The sequence below is a fragment of the Eretmochelys imbricata genome, chromosome 2, assembly GCF_965152235.1.
Source record: "Eretmochelys imbricata isolate rEreImb1 chromosome 2, rEreImb1.hap1, whole genome shotgun sequence".
Lineage (NCBI taxonomy): Eukaryota > Metazoa > Chordata > Testudines > Cheloniidae > Eretmochelys > Eretmochelys imbricata.
The window spans coordinates 51,383,536-51,401,007 of NC_135573.1; the positions used below are offsets into that span (position 1 = coordinate 51,383,536).

General features: G+C 43.7%; 1 protein-coding gene across 3 annotated transcripts in view; it reads left to right on the top strand.

Annotated features, from left to right (window-relative positions):
* Positions 1–15,203, top strand: part of ZFAND1 (zinc finger AN1-type containing 1) — a 21,304-nt gene extending 6,101 nt beyond the window's left edge. Inside the window, exons 1-8 of one of the 3 annotated variants that reach the window (XM_077810081.1) lie at positions 6,027–6,172; positions 8,454–8,496; positions 9,950–9,989; positions 10,270–10,397; positions 10,485–10,576; positions 11,064–11,188; positions 14,211–14,366; positions 14,475–15,203. In XM_077810081.1, the coding sequence (XP_077666207.1) occupies positions 6,118–6,172; positions 8,454–8,496; positions 9,950–9,989; positions 10,270–10,397; positions 10,485–10,576; positions 11,064–11,188; positions 14,211–14,366; positions 14,475–14,645 (810 nt within the window). In that variant the 5' untranslated portion in view covers positions 6,027–6,117 and the 3' untranslated portion in view covers positions 14,646–15,203. Of the gene's footprint in view, positions 1–6,026; positions 6,173–8,453; positions 8,497–9,949; positions 9,990–10,269; positions 10,398–10,484; positions 10,577–11,063; positions 11,189–14,210; positions 14,367–14,474 lie in introns of those variants that run through there. The other 2 variants (XM_077810080.1, XM_077810082.1) reach the window with 2 other exon arrangements.
* Positions 15,204–17,472: the final 2,269 nt, after the last annotated feature.

The window sequence follows — 17,472 nt, forward strand, 5'->3', positions numbered from 1 at the left end:
TGGATTTGAAACATGCCTTTGACAGTCACACAATCTTTAATAACATTGCATAATTAGAATGTTACACAATACAGTTATTTATTAATATTCACAATATTCTTTACATGCTCTTCTCTGCAGTAATAGTAGTTTTATTATTACTGAACAAAAACTTCCATTTGCACAATTTCAGACCAAAAGGGTAAAACAAAAATTAATAAAATAGAAAATAAATAAGTTTGACTTCCACAATTTTATACAATGTTATTTGAAAGGAATTTAATAACCTTATTCTTAAGGCGGTAAGTGCCCAATTCACCTTTATTCTTTACATTCCAATTACATTCCTTATGTGCTAGTGTGACCGGGGACCCAGGGAGCCATACTGAGGTTACTCAATTAAGGTAAACTGCAAAGAATGGGGAGACAATCCCCAAAGCTGGTGGATATTCCAATACTTAGATTTACCAAGCCAGCACAAACAGCTTCTATAATACCTTACTGGTTACCCAGAAGCCAACACACAGTTCCTTTAAAGCAGCCCAACCTTAGACCTCCACCCAGACACCCAAGTCAAATATGATGAGGATTACTGAAAATCTTATTCATCATATAAGAAAGTTCTACCAATCCTAAAGGATCGGACACATTACCTCCCAGGTTAAGGAATATTCCAGATCTTTCCCAAATACATGCTTACAGCCAATCCTTATTAACTAAGCTAAAATTTAATAAAAAGGAAAAGAGAGAGAGAGTATTGGTTAAAAGATCAATATACATACAGATATGAGTACGGTTCTGAAATCAGATTCATAGCAGAGATGGTGACCTTTGTAGTTGCAAAGAGTTCTTTCAGAAGTAGTCCATAGGTTATAGTCCAGAGGTGGGCAAACTACGGCCCGCGGGCCACATCCGGCCCATGGGACTGTCCTACCTGGCTCCTGAGTTCCTGGCCAGGGAGGCTAGCCCCCAGCCCCTCCCCCCGCTGTCCCCCCTCTCCTGCAGCTACGCCACCACGCGGGCAACGCAGCTTGCACCCGTCCACCTCCCAGACTTTCAAATAAGCCTGTCTTGCCGCTCTGAGCGGCAAGGTAAGGGGCAGGAGGTCCCGGGAGGGGGGGGGAGGGCAGTCAGGGAACAGAGTGCAGTTGGTTGGGATGGAGGTGAGGGGAAGGGGGTGGTCAGGACACAGGGAGCAGGGGAGGTGGGGGTTGGAGGGGATCCCAGGGGGGGAACAGGGGGGCTTGGATAGGGGGTGGGGTCCTGGGAGGGGGCGGTCAGGGGACAAGGAGTGGGGAGGGGGTTGGATGGGTCAGGGGTTCTGGGGGGCCTGTCAGGGGGCAGGGGTGTGGATAGGGGTCGGGGCAGTCAGGGGACGGGGATCGGGAGTGCGGGTTGGATAGCGGGTGGGGTCCCGGGGGGTCAGTCAGGGGACAAAGAGCAGGGGGGATTGGACTGGTTGGAGGTTCTGAGGGGGGCAGTCAGAGTGCGGGAAGTGGGAGGGGGCGAGGGCCAGGCTGTTTGCGGAGGCACAGCCTTCCCTAGCTGGCCCTCCATACCGTTTCGCAACCCCAATGTGGCCCTCGGGCCAAAAAGTTTGCCCACCCCTATTATAGTCCAGTGTTCATATTCAGAGTGATCCAGATGGGACTGGAGATCTCAGTCTTACGACTCAAGCTTCCCCTGGATAAAGCATCAAGCAGATCTGAGATAAAAAGCATCAAAACCCAAGACTTCTTTATACAGTTCCAGGCCTTCTCTTGACAGCATGGAGTTCTTAGGTGAACAATAGGCAATCATAGAGACTTTGAAGTAGACCTATTTCCTATGCATCACCAGTAATTAGTTATAGGGATTAACTAAGGCAATTGCTGGTTTTCCACCATTCAGAGGTGATTTGCTAAACATTTTAAAGAGAGATGAATACAGTGATGTCACTATATTTATAGTTCACTTAAATGTTAAGATTTCCTTTTGATCTCTGAATTAACAGAATACAGCATAGGCAGGGACTCTCTGGTTACATTGTTAACCTCTAACAATATATATGTAAACACACAAAACACAAACATTATCTACCAATATGTCCCTAAAGGTTGAATTTGGGTCATTTATCCGGCAGGATGCTTAACCCTTTCTGGCCATGTGTCACAGCTAGGCTTTGTCCACACCCACACACAAATACACAGCCCTTGCCCCAAGCCATTAGGAATCTAACTAAATAAAGCTTTCTAAAAAGTTTCTCAACAGCTTGTGCAATTTTTCATTTTCCAGCCTCACGCTGTAATGAGTGTTTTTAATAATTATGCCTATTTCTTATATAGATCAGTAGATCTCAAAGCACTTCATCTTTTAATGTATTTAGCCTTATCACACCTATGTGAGGTCGGGAAGCACTATTAGTCCCATTTTAATGATGGGGAAACTGAAGCACAGAGAGGCTAAGTGACTTGCCCATGGAATACTAGATGTGCATGATAGAGCTGGGAACTGAACACTAGTCTCCTGTGCCCAGACTAGTGCCCTAACCACCAGACCATGGTTCCCCTCAAAGGGCAAACCACACACAAAGGGAACTTTTTCAGAAAAGATGACCACTCTTATTTCAGTTTTACATAGCTAAATTACCAAGAGTGTATTGTTGATTCATGAATCAAATAAGAGACACAACAGGGGACAGATTAACATGTCTGCCCTCTTACTTCAATGGAACTCCTAATACAAGTACTTTGACAGCAAGTGTTCACAGGAAGACATATGCCAGATGTTAATCATGTTGCTTACTGCACTACTGGCAGATGCTCAGATACTATGGTGATGAGGCTGGTATAAGAACCTGAATAAAATAGAATAGGATTGGGCAAATAGATTGTAAATTCATTGGGACAGGGACTTATCATCATCAGTATTCAAAGCACCATGACATGTAAGGTGTTCTATATGTAAATAAGTTCCTAACTATGTGTATATACAGCAGCTAGTATAGTATGACCTTGTCCTTGGTTATGGATTTTAGACATTACTGTAATACAAATGACTAAATAAGTATTTAAAACAGGCCTGGTAATATTTTAGTAAATAATTCAAGTCAGATAGAATTTATAATTTGTCACTGCATAGGACACAACTGATACAAAAGTACTTTGGACACCGACTTTGAAAGAAGATTTAAACCGCAGGGGGGAGAGGTGCTGACGGGAGGGGCTTTAGCCCCGTGGGGGGGCAAGGTGCTGGGGCTCAGGGCTTCAGCCCCGTGCGAGGTGCTGGGGTTTAGGGCTTCTGTGCCATGGAACGTGCCAGGACTTGGGCTTTCAGTCCCATGGGAGGTGCTGGGGCTCCCACAGGTTTGAAAATATTTACTGGAGCTCTGCTCTGGATGGCTCCAGCTGAATTTAAGCCCTGCCCAAATCATTAAGTTTGGATCCAAATCTGAACTTCCCAAGTGTTTGCAGAGTTTTATGTGAAGTTTTAGATCAGGCTATCTCTGTGAAATATCAGTGCTAATGGGCTTCCAAGTGCGTACACACAGAGTCACAGTCACAGTATTTGTGCATGTTATAAAAATCAGACAGTCTCTCTGGTTTTGCTGCATTATAACTCATATATTGATCAGGAAATCACTAGTAAAGCCATTCGTCAGACAGTAATCAAACTGCTTTGCACTTGTCAGGATACAGCACCTGTCATCCAAGGACCTCCAACTTTTTACAAACAATAAACGGTCTTCACAACAGCCCTTTGAAACTAGTAACAGCTCTAGTATCAAATATTAGTAGTACCACCTGTCCAGTACAAGCACCACTAACAATTTCTGCTGAAAGATGCACTACTATTACAGTATTATTTGCTGAGGAGAAATAATATGCTTACCATAATATATACTTAATAGTAAGGCATAATTCCATCCTCGGGGAGCTTAGGACCTGATTTGCTGACAAGCACCCTTATTTCCCATTGACTACAACTCAGGTCTTCTGAAAAATCAGGAATTAGACTGTACAGTATCCCTGCAGTACACAGGGAACAATGCAAATCCAATGTGGCAGCACTGACCACGAAATAGGATAACTGAAAGGGTTCATGCAATAGGTGTATTTTCTGGAGAAATGTGAAATATTAACTTTGAAGGAAATTACCATTAGCATTAATTGCTAAAACATTAAACATCTAGCAACTTCCTAATTGGTCTCACACCATACATTTTGAGGAACTAATCATTTAAAGTATGTATTCAAATCCACATAAAGTTCATAGTGATTGAAATGTCACTGTCTGATGGCTGGTCAGTAGTTATATGATAACTGATACCCAAGTATTTTAGACAGATTTGCAAATAAGAAAGAATACTTGATAATGGTCCCTTGATAAAATGAACATGTAAATATCACTAGTACAATTCTGACTGGTGCCTTTTATTAGTATCAGTGCAGTTCAGACTGCATTAAGCGTGTACTAACTAATAGCCTGAGTGATAGTCTCAGTGGACAGGCTAAGAGGTGATTAGGCAAGGAAACTGAAGGAAGACCCAGATCCACATAGGGACTTAAGTACTATGAAAATCACCGAAATCCACAAAGCCTGGGCTTGGCACCTAGGATCCTTGTACAATGAATGAGGAGAAACAGGTGCCTAAGAATGGGATCCACAAAAGCCAGCACACTAGGCAGGAAGCTACCTAAATGGAGATACTCATGAGAATGTGTGCTCTAAGCCTCACCCCCTCCCAGAATTAGGCACTTATCCCTGCTTGTGATCCACAGCTAGGAACCCCTCTCTTCGAGTCAGACAGCTTAGGAGCCCAAGCCATTCTTTCAAGAAATGTGGGAGAAAGAGACAATCAAAGCATCACATTCCTTATAAGTAACCATTGGGCTGAAAGCATTCACCCAGGCTGTGGGAGACCCAGGTTCAATTCCTCCCTTTGCCTGATGAGGCAAAAGTATTTGAACAGCAGTCTCCTGCCACTCAGGAGAGTGCCCTAACCACTGGGCTATGGGATACTCTGAGGTGGAGCATCCTCAGGCTCTTTTGAAGCTATTCCACTTTGGCTAATTAAACAGTCATTGAGCCAAAGAGCAAGTATGAGAATGACTCTAAAACCCCGTGGTTAGGGCACTCACCTGGAAAGTAAGAGACCTAGGGTCCAGTCCTTCTGCCCCAATTATTTATATGATAGCCCGTGGTGCAAATAGGGTGGTATGGTCCAGTACAGCTTACCAGTAGCATATTTATAGCTGAAAGAAAAGGAGCATTTGTGGCACCTTAGAGACTAACCAATTTATTTGAGCAATAAATTGGTTAGTCTCTAAGGTGCCACAAGTACTCCTTTTCTTTTTGCAAATACAGACTAACAGGGCTGTTACTCTGAAACCTATATTTATAGCTGCTACGCCCTACCAGAAAGACACAGCAGAAGCAGAACATGGGGCCGCCTGGCAGCCCCACACCAGCAGCTCCTCTGGCGCGGCTGTACCTCCCCCAGCCCTTCCACGCAGCTGCGTCTAGCATCCTCTGTCGGGGGTCTGCAGGCAGCCCGCGGAAAGACAGGGCTGGGGGCGGTACCGGTACAGCAGCGCCACAGGAGCTGCTGGCATGCGGCTGCGCGGTGGCTCCAGGTTCTGCTTCTTTCGCTGCTGCGGTTCAGAAGTCCCCAGTGCAAGGGGAGGAGAACAGAGCCTCCCCCCTAGGTAACGTGGGATGGACCACGGGGAGGGGAGGAGAAGACTGTGGGGCCCCTGCCAGGAACCCCTCAGCACTGAACCCCCTTCCCCAAGACACGGCCACCCCGACTCCTCCAGCCCGCGCACCCCCCCCCAAACTCCACACCCCATGCCTCGGACCCGCCCCGCCGCTCAGTCCCACCCCACAGCCTACCTACAGCCCGCTCCCCTCCGCCGCCCCATTCCTCGCCCACCCCCCTCCCAGCACCCACCGCGCCCTCGCACGCGCCACCGGCTCGCCCCGCCCCGCCGCAAGGCGCCTCCGGCCAATCCCCGCGGTGGGGGCTGTGACGTATACGCAAGGACGGTAACTCCGCCCCTCTCCGACAGTCGCGGAAAGGAGACCTGCAATATCCCAGCAATCCCCGCGCAATCGCGCCGGCTGAGCAACGCCGTGGCGCAGGCGCAGGGGGCTGCCATGGCGGAGCTGGCGGTCGGGCAGCACTGCGGGGTGGAGCACTGCGGCCAGCTGGGTCGGTGAGGGGGCACGCGGGGCCGCGAGCGCGAGCTGCCTGGGGCGGGACACGCCGGGGAGGGGGGAGGCTTGCGAGTCTGGTGCTGTAAAAAGGGACGTGGCAGCTAGCAAGGGGCGTGGCACCCGTTGCGAGAGGCAGGGACTGGCGAGAGGGGGCGTGGCCAGATGGGCAGGGGGCGTGGCGGGGGCGAGGGGGCGGTGACCCTGTGCGCGCCGCTGACCCCTGCTGGCTGGGCTCAGCCTCGCGGCCGGTGCTCCCTGTGCGCCCATCGCCCCCGCACCCAGGACGGTGCAGTGAGGCTGCTCGGTCTGAGGCCGAGAGGTCCTCTCTCCCCGTCATCAGAGGGCAAGTGTCGTGTGTGTGTGTGAGTTACTGCACACAGCCTGTTTCCACAAGAGGTTGAGGCCCCTGGCAGTTAGGTTGCCAGCGTCAGCATGCGGAGGAATTCGTTTTTGGAGGAACATGTTAAAAGCATGTTACGATTACAGGGCGGCATCTGAAGCGTCATTAAGGAAAGGGTGCCTTCGCTGGACATAGTTTTTGTTTCCTTTACCATAATGTTTTCAACAGCTGACAGAATTTCCAGCCCCATTTGATGGGGATTAGAGCAGGTGGACTGAAGTGTGTAGTTTAGTGAACAAGAAAAAAAACAGTTTAGCTTTGCAGAGCCGCTGTTAATGGGGCTAACAGCCTCGTTCCTCCTGGTCTGGCATTACAGTTTTATGGCGGACAAGGGAGAATCTTTGAAATCAATGCCATTCCAGTGCCTAATGAGATGTGTAATAGTACCACACAAGCTAGGAGAGCCATAGGGAGCTTTGTGGCCACACTTTCTGCCGTTTCTTTTAGAACTGTGGTACTTACCCCTGTTTTGTTTACACCAGCAATTTTTGGGAGAACTCTCACCATTGCTGCGTTAGTGTAGATGGGGTTCAAATGTTTTTCTGTCTCCTTGTTGAGCTTTGCTCTGAGCAGTTTTAGGTAACACATTTGTAAAAAAAAATCTATCCCTGTCTGCTCTAGTGCTAGCACCATTGGAGCTGATGTGGTGCAGTGGTAGTGCAAAACTGGGAGATTTTCTGAAAAATGCATGTTCAGGAACAGCCATAAAGACAGCAGAAGCTGTGAAGAGAGGTTTAGTCTTGTTAAAGGTTGGCAAAAGGTCACTTTGCAAATACCAGATTTGATGGGAAATGTATATTATAAGACCTTGCACTCCTATAGCACCTTTCATTAAAAGTTGTCATAATGCTTTACAAACATTAATTAGGGAAACATCACACCTCTGCATTCTGAAATCCCATTTGCGGATGGGGAAACTGACACATAGAAAGATATGGGGTGCAGTTGTGCAACCTTTATTCATGTTGGTAATCATTTGTTAATAGGAACAGTCTTGTTGAAGTCAGTGAGACTACTTTCATGAGTAAGTGCTCATCATTATGAGTAAAGGTGACACACTGGACTAAGTGACTTGCCTGAGTTTATACAGGAAGTTAGCAGTAGAACCAGGAATAGAGCCCAGTAAACTGGACTGATGCCCAGTACCATGGTCTAAGTACTAGACATGGTTTCACCCCTGTAAAAAATAAAGCATTCATATATGACTGATTGCACCAATCATTCTACATAATAGCTTAAATATCTAGATTTGCCACAGAATTAAGGGCTGAATATATATCAAAAGATAAGATTGGTTTGTGCCTCATGTTATAATAGTTGTACAAAAGCAAAGATTCTCCCTTGTACTCCATAAAACTGTAACTGGGCTACTGATCAGGGTGATCTTGCCATAAATAATAAATTGGCTGACACTGATAAAATACAACTTGCTTTTCTTTATGTTTTTGTTTAAATAGATTTTATATAAAAAAAAACCTGTTAGCACTGCTTACAGACATGCACTTCAAATTCCTACTCCTAGAATATACATGCATGCACTTCATTTTACCTCTTATTTTGTTAGTAGCAGTAGCAAACTAGAGTATACTGTGCACGTTTTAAGATGTGCTACCAAAAAAACAACAACATTATTAAGTAGATTGAACTTTTTGAGTCTGTAGAATTGGCAAATAAGACTTGGTCCAAGTTATTAAATATTAATGCAGGCACTGTATGAAGGGGCTGAATGTAAATTGGTTTGAATGCTTTGGTAGGGAAGACATTTTGTGTTTATTTCTTGTGGGTATTGGTAGTTAACCTTATAAATATCTAGACTAAAAACTATTAGCTAAATAATTACCTTATGTAACTAAAAATCCCTCTCTTTTGGTTTCAGATTTTCTGCCCTTTGTATGTGATGGCTGTTCAGGAGTTTTTTGGTAAGACATCATATAATATAAGATCTTAGACACACTTAAACTTGAATCCAACTACCAAAAAGGAAAAGTTACAGTATTTTAAACTGAACAGGAAAATCAAGGAGGGTGTCACTTTTGATTTAATAAAAGAGGAGATAACAAGTTTTTTGTTGCATAAATTCAGGAACAAATATCAGGAATTCTTATTAATGTCCTATTTTATTTCCCCGGGTCTTTTGGGAATGAGTGCACTTAGACAAAGAAGATGGCCATATTCCATAGGGCATATTTGGTCTTCAGCTTGTGCTTTTGGTACCTCCAATTTAAGTCAACAGGAAGACTATTTTGTACACAGCCAGATCAAAACAGAGTTGTCTCACTTAGAGCTCCCTATGTTGGAGTTAAAATTCTTGGAACGCATACTATAAATTTAGCTCTTTTCTTTTCCAGTTAAGCTGTCAGATAAAGCAGCTCACTGCTCATAGCCTTCTTATTGCTTTCTGGTAATATGTGGTCAAATGAACTCGTTTACCTTTCTGCTTCCAGTTCTGAGAATCTTGATAAATAAATGTTCTCTCTATATATTTGATGTGACACTCAAATTAGATAAGATTCTGATGTGAGTCTTCCTCAGTCTCTCCTGTTGAAGATGTTCTGCTTTGGAGAAATAATTAAATAGTCATTGGGTCAGCGAGAGGGAGTGAGAATGTCTCTCTAGCCTGATAATTAGAGCACCTATCTGGAAGATGAGAGACCCAGGGTCCAGACCCTCTGCTCTATTGACTGGGTCTGCCACATCCTGGGTGAGGGCTCTAGCCACTGGGCTGAAAGTTATAAGGGAGGCACGCGCCTCCTGCCTCCTTCCTGGATTTTGAATGTATCTCAGGCTGGTAGGCATGCTAAGAGCAGGCTTACCAGATTGGACTATGCAAGCAAGATAGGTGCTCCTCCATTGGCCCCCTTTTGTGGATTGTGCTGGGGTTTAGGCATGAGATTGGATGCATGTATCTAGAGGCAGAAACTGAGGTGGCCAGGGAACTTTTACAGCAAAAATGTAGGTGCTGAGCGAGTTTACAGTTGGGCAGTAGCTGAGTGAGGTTTTATGGATCACTGAGGGGCTTAAAACTGGGATTAGATCTGGGGTTTAGCCAGCTAAGTTGATTTGTGGATCTGGGCCTTAGTTTTCAGCATGTGAGTAGCCCCTTTCACTAAAAGTACTTTGCTGAATTGGGGCCTAATTTTTGAGAACTAAACCTTCATATGACACTTTTAGTTTTAAAACCAATCCCCTTGGTGATAAAAATCTGTAGGCTGGTACAAGTTTTGGAAGAGAATAGTGGTTATTTAGTTGAAATTTGATCATGATGTAAGCCTTGCTACATTACAATTTATCAAACACTTATATGCGCTCATATTTTCTTTTTTCTTTTTGAAATTTGGATAGTGATGGGGACTTTTTTCTTTTAATTCTAAGCCTTCAACATAGAAGCCGGGATTCTCATGGCTGTTCTGAGGTAAATTGATAATTTGTGATTTCTTTGCAAGACATCAAAACCCCACAAAACCTGGTTATTGGGGACATTCAATTGACATAGCTGCAAATGGAGAATTTTTGTGTGTTTGTGCATTTGTGTGTCTGTTTGTAGCTTGCAGATTTCCCTTAAAGCACTCTAAGTTAATTTACTGTTTTTCTGTAATGTCAGAATCAAAGCACTAAAGCAAGTTGGATGAGGATGCAAGTTATTTTTCATTACATATGTTTATTTACACTGCATGTTTCTTAATAATGTTTAGGTGAATATAAGAAGCGAGAGCATGAAATCGGACGAACACAGATCTTACCCATGCACGTATACGGGCTGCAATGGAAAAGAGCTTTTACCAGTTTTATGCCCCTACTGCAAGAAACAGTTTTGCTTAAGGTGAGCAGAGAAAAGAGTTGAAACACGTACGCTCTGTCATTAACATATGGAACATCTAATGAGAGTTTGCTGTTCTATTGTTTATAGACACCGTCATCAGTCAGACCATGAGTGTGAGAAACTGGATACCCCTAAACCTCGCATGGCTGCTACCCAGAAGCTAGTTAAAGACATTATAGGCAAGTTGCCCAGTTGCTGATAGGATATTTATTGTATTATTTTCTTCAGTGGACTGTTTGAGCTTTTGTATTAGTCTAGAGGTCCAAGCTTGTCAAAAGAACGAAGGTTCCTTGAGTGGATGAACCCTACGTGTGAGTGTCTATATATAGCTCTGCTCCTATATTTGGAGTGTACATGATACACTGTGTCAGATGTCCTTAAAGTGTGCCCTGAAATCCAGATATGGCCCAGGCTGCCCTTTCCGTACAAATACAGGATGAGGACAAAGCTGATGGACCCTGGATTTTATTGTTAATCAAGTCTAAATATCAATTTCTGTTATGATGAAAGCTGCAGTGTAGGCACACCCATAGAGGCAGATCTAAATTATTCCAGTGCACTGAACTCTAAACATTTTGTGACAATAGACACAATGGTAATTTCATTTGTAACAGAGTGAAAGAAAATGTGACTTGCAGTAACTTTCAGAAATAATATTTTCCCCAGATTCTAAAAAGGAAGAGGCAGTAAGAAGCAAAAGACGGAAAGGAGCAAAAAACAGTGAAACAGCGGCAAAGGTGGCACTAATAAAACTGAAAATGCACGCGTGTGGGGATAAGTCCTTGCCACAGGTCAGTCCTTGCAGTTGCCTTCAAACACATCTGTGATTCTGATTTACTCTATTATTTAAGGATATAAACAGATTTCTAGACTTCTGTTGTTAATTTTACTCTCTCGTTGAGAGTAAAAAAGAATATTAAAAAAGAAGTATTCTGTTTACGTATTTTTGTTTCTGAATTAGCCCCTGAAAACACAGTCATTTATACTTATGCTTAACTTCACACACAAGAGTAGTCCCATTGAACTCAGTGGAGTACTTGTGTGTAAAATTCAGCATATGCAGGATCAGGGCCTGAATCTCCTGTCTGAAGGCAAATCCTCTTATATTGTGTGTGAGAGAGAAAATGGACATGTATTTTGCTACTTAAACAGCAAATTAATCTGCGACACTAACCATGAACAAATTGCAGCCCAAAAGAAGGCCTGGTCTGCACTACTAAGGGCTGTGAAAAATGTTTGTGCCCTGGTGTGACATAGTTCAGTTTAATCCCCACTGTAGACATAATCAGCCTAGCTACCGCCTCTCAGAGAGATGGATTACTTACATTGACAGAAAACCCCTTCCGACAATGAAGGAAGCATCTACACTACCATAGTTGTGCCGCTGAAGCATAGACATGGCCCAAGTCTTAAAGCCTATAACCCCTGAAGCACTGCCTGCCCTCTCATGTGGATGCAGTGACCCTGGTTGGTTGCATGGAGGGTGCAATTTGTGTATCTTTGTGCTAGCCAGGAGAAATCCTGGCTCATACTTGACCTGAGCTTTGAGTGAGAGCAAGATTTGTTCACACTTCTGCTGCAGTTTAGCTGAGCTACATATCTCACCATAGCCAAGGTCAGCAGCATCCATTACTTTACAGATTCTTCATTGTTTCTCACTATGATCATTCAGAGCAACATCTCCATTTTTTTTCAAGTCAGGAGGATTTTTAGTTTGTAAACGTCTTTCCATTTCCCTCTTACAAGATTTCATTCTAGACCAGTTTGTAATTTTACATATTGGTCACATCATATACAATGCATTTCCTCATTTTTACTATTGGTCTTTGTTTTATAATAATTAAATGTAAAACAAGACAAACTTAGCTCTTCCCTCTCTGAATCCTATTATGACTTCTTTTTCTCTGCTACAAATCATCACATGCTTGGAGTACAAATTAGAAATTCCTGTTTAGGTAGCAATCTTAACATGAAGTCCTGCTTGCCACACAGTCCTTAGATTATGCCATTTTAATAGATGTACGAATGGAGACAGTGATTAATGTCGTGAGATGCAGGAGGTAACATAATGAGTTTGGGTTTTTTTGTTATAAGGAAATTAAATTGCTGCTCCCTGACTCTAAAGATCGTAACCCACAGCACAAATGGTTCTATGTTAATTCCTTTCATTATTCATTTGCTTAACTGGAGTTTAATTGTTTAATCATCTAGAATAGTGATAATCTATCACAGATGCAATTAAACTCCAACCCACAATTCTCCTCTCTCTTCAGTTCCCTTCTCAGTCTCTCTTCCCAGCCCTCATTCTGTGCTATTCTCCCCAACTCTCCCTTCAGCCTGGTGACAGATGTCCCTTGGATCCCTCTCTGTCGCATCACTTCTCACAGCTGGAAAGTTGGTCTAGTTAAGCCCTCAGGTTTTTCTTGTCAGGCCTTTTCTAAATTTCTAGGGTTTTTTTTAGATTGTTTCCCAGGGTATGTCTTTACTTCAGAATAAACTCAAGTTACTCCTCTTGAGTTTGCCTGGCTTGAGTGAGAGTATTCAGATTGTGAAATAACAGTCAAGTTGCTAAGTCTACCCTGGCACTGTACTCACTCAGGTGTTGCAGTGAGACTTCTGGAGGAACATCTCATGGTTAATATTGCAGTAAACTGAGCCACTGTCTGAATTCTGTCCCAGTGAATTGTGAGAGATCTTGTCTGTCCTTTCTGGGCACACAGTAGGAATTGTGGGAAAGCATTGGAGGACTATTGGCAGTGGAGTGGCACTATCCTGCATCCAACTATAGAGTGGTCATGTTAGTGGGTTATGAATTGCGCTTGTTTGAGTTTTAGCCTATATCCCCTCTTGGGCCAGCTAACTTGAGTTAAAAGCAGCACCACACTTGAGTTAAAGGTTTTTGTGTGTGGACGGAATTCAGGTTAGGGTCAGCGCTCAAGTTATTACTTGAGTTAACTGCAGTGAAGGCAAGCCCACAGACTTAGGGGTAGTGTGGGTGGGGAGGTATGAATTCTTTTTAGGGGAAGCCCAAGTAAAACCAATGAAAAGAAGAAATATTTTTTATCTTGCTTACTTGCTTTCAGCTGGCACCTGGCGAAGGCGAACCTATCTATTGTGTTTATAGAACATAAAATAGAAGTTGATGAAACCAGGGAAACAAGTGTGAAGGGGAAACAAACCAGAAAAAAACAGGTTACCCTTACTTCATATTTAAAATATGCATCTTTTAGGAAATAAAGATTGTAATAGTACCCTCTCTTATAAATGCTTCAGTCATGGGGAAGGCCCCATGCTGCCTTTTGGTACCTACAGGGAGGAGGGATGAGATGAAGGTTGAGAAGCTGGCCTAGACAAAAGTGCTGGCAGGCACCTCTAATATCACTGATTGCTCTTTATCATCAGAGCTCAAGCACATCAGCTCCACAATGTACATGACTACCAGCAGGCTTTTGTTTGCCTTCCAGCTTGGGTCTTCCACAGTATTGTGACATATCATATTCCTGACATACACCAGCATGGGAGCCCAACCAGCATTACCTCTTTAAACTACCTTCTTCCTCTTCAAAGTGATCATTATTGTCTAATAGCCAAGGCAGGGACTTTCTCTTCATAGGTATTTGTAACAGCATGCAGCACAATGGGAGCCTAATCTCGACTGAGGCCTTTGGGGATTACTGCAGTATAAAGTGATTAATAATTATAATTAATAATGTACGTATCAGCTTAATTCTCTTTAGACCAGCAAAATTAACAGATGTGTGTTTGTGATTGTTCGTTTCTCCTGAGTGTATGTTTCTCTGTTTCTTATTGTAGACAGAAAGAATTTACTTTCAAGTGTTTTTACCTAAGGGAAGCAAGGAGAAGAGCAAACCCATGTTCTTTTGCAGTAAGTGGAGTATTGGCAAAGTAGTAGATTTTGCAGCTTGCTTAGCAGACCTTAAAAATGACAACAACAAGTCAACAGCCAAGGTAAATCAGTGGTAGCAATTTTCATTTAATGTTACAATTCTTTTTCTGTCCTTCATGCATGAATATGAATTAACAACAAGATTTTTTTGTGGGGGGCCTTTCTTGCAGAAATTAAGGCTGTGTCATACTGCATCTGGAGAAGCTTTGCCATTGGACCACACATTGGCTACTTGGCTATCCAATCAAGAGTGTCCATTATATAATGGTGGAAACATTATTTTGGAATACCTTGATAATGAAGATCAGTTTATAGAAAATACAAATTCATATTTAGAGTAGCTAATTGGTGAACTGGATGGAAACAAAGATCACCAGAAAAAACACTGAGCTAAATCCAAGCACAACTTACATTTAGAATGGGTTCAGACCTGATTCGGCCCTGAGCCAGCCAGACACAATTCCCACCAACTTTAGTGGGAGTTCCATCTGCATAACTGTGGGTAGAATTGAGCCCTATTTCTAAAAATAAATGTATATTTTTAATGTAGAACAGTTGTGGTTACTTGAAACAATAATAAATTTAATAAATATTTGATGTTGGTCAATTTGAAATATTTATAAGATAGAAAGTGTTCCAGTCACAACTGGCACAGGATGCCTATGGGCAAGTAAACTAACTCATCCACCAGCTACCAGAACTTGGGAGTGGTTGATACTGCTAAAAAGAGAATGGATTGGTAAGCGGGCATCACCTCTATGCTATGAATCTTTCCATTTATTTTATTCTATTACCATTATGCAACCAAATGAAATTTTTACCTTCAGTTTTGTATTTTAAAGTAGTTTTTGTACATTACAAAGTATTGATGAAAACAATAAATGAATTAATAATGTAAACCAGCAGAGTGAACAGTTAACTGAAGAGATAAAAAGCTCTTTATATTATTGGAGGCGATACCTGGTTTGACCTAGAGCCCTTCTTCATTCTACATCTGCCTCTTTTGTGGCTAAACAGAGTGACAGCCCTATTGAACAGAACAGTCCGGTACCTTTCTAAAGCACGACAGTAATGTATTTTTTTATTCTCTATTTCTTGCTTTTAAGAATGTACAGGACAGAGTTTGAAAAAAAAAACCCATGTTTTACAAGCTCACAAGTGAGGAAGTATTGTCCAGTGATTAGGAAGCTAACCTATGACTTGGGAGATCTGGGCTCAAGTCCCTACATGGTCACAGACTTCCAATGACACCTTGGACTTAGGCTCTCTATTCTTCAGTTTCCCATCTGCAAAATGGGGATGATAACATTTTCCTACATCCAAGGGGTGTTATAAGGATAAATACACCTCTACCCTGATATAACGCGGTCCTCGGGAACCAAAAAATCTTACTGTCTTATAGGTGAGACCGCATTATATCAGGGTAGGGAGAGGAACCGCTGCCCGCCCCAGCTCAGCTCAGCTCCGCCTCCTCCCCTGAGCACACCACCTCCGCTCTGCTTCTCCCCCCTTCCTTCCGTCCTTTCCTTCCTTCCTTCCTTCCAGGCTTGCCGCGCCAATCAGCTGTTTGGCGTGGGAAGCCTGGAAGGAAGGAAGGGAGGGGGCAGGGGAGGAGGCGGAGCAGAGGTGAGCTGGGGTGGGGAGTGGTTCCTCTGCGCCCTCCCCCTCCCCCGCCCACCTCCACTCCACCTCTGCCGGAGCGGAGGTGAGCTGGGGCGGGTGGGGCTGCAGCAAGTAAAGGGCGGGTGCAGAGGAACCGCTTGCGGAAACACGAATTCTGATATAACGAGTTAAAGTAGCCTCACTCCCCGGAGCGCTGCTTTCCCGCGTTATATCTGAATTTGCGTTATATCAGATCGCATTATATCGGGGTAGAGGTGTATATTAAAGATTCTGAGGCACTTACTTTCTACAGTAATTGGGGCCATATAAGTACCAAAGACAAGTACATTTTCATAACATGTAAAATGTTATTTAGCTAATTATCAGGGATATTTGAGTTTAAACAGGTGTCTTCTCCCAGGCAGGGACCCATGTCCCATGCTGCACATTCAACACAATAATGTGACAGGCAGGCCCTGCAGGTTTATGCAGCAGAAAGCTCAGGTTGTCTTACATGTGCAAAGCTTTCGATGCTTTCAGAATGGGAGTTTACACAAAGGGGAGTGACAGCCTGACATACAGGAGTAGGCAGGATGGGAAGGCGTCTAAGTGAAGGGGTTTGCCTGTGCAGCTTTTAAGGAGTTCGGTAGAGCAAGCTCTTACCCTCTGAGAATGGCAAACCGAACCTAAGGGAGTGAGAAGTCAGGAAACCCAGAGTTGGGAAGATTGGGGCCTCTCTGACTTGTGCTTTTTTTCTTGTGAGCTGGTAAATCTCCAGATGAACATTAGCACTGTTCACCCTCTACTCACCCCTTTTTCTCTCATGGTAACTGTCTTGTGATAGGTAGGCAGCTAGTCATTAGTGAGGAAATGTTCAAAGCCACTAAGGGCAGTAAGGTGCCCAACTCAATGAAAAATCTCCCCCTAATTTTCTATCTTGACTTGGCTTTTCCTCTTGGCTTGTAGGTCTTTAAATATGAGCATGTATGCTGGCAGCATCTCTTCTTACCCCCACATCTGGATATGCCGAAAGGCTGCTGCTTGTTTACCTTTAACCTCTCGGTCCCTCTTTAAGGCTCTTTGTGATGGGGCATTATTAAAGGATTTGAAAGCTATCACCACATGGCTGAGGGTGAAGTGTCAGCCTTCATTCTTTATTCTGTGCTTCCCCATAGTCCCTGAGGAACTATGCACCTTTATAAGAGGGTTTGGACTCTCAGGGGCAGGAGTCATGCCAAGCCTCTAGGAGAGGTAGACGTATATAGGTGAGGGAGAGTCTAACGAGGGAAGGCTCAGGAGGAACTGAGGATTGTTGCTGGGTTGTGAGAAATGGAAGGTGGATCTAAGGTAGAGCTGGGCCCCTGAGCAGGGAGGAAATACCACATGAATAATGTCGTTATGCCCAAACCTGGAAGTGGAAGTAGACACCATTCCAAAACCACAACCAGGCAGGCCAAACTGTATCTAAGTCTCCAAAACCAAACCTGTACACCCCCCCTCTCCCAAATTTGGGTTTGGTCCATCCGTACAAGTCACAATGTTTAGAAGTTCTGAATACAGTTCCTT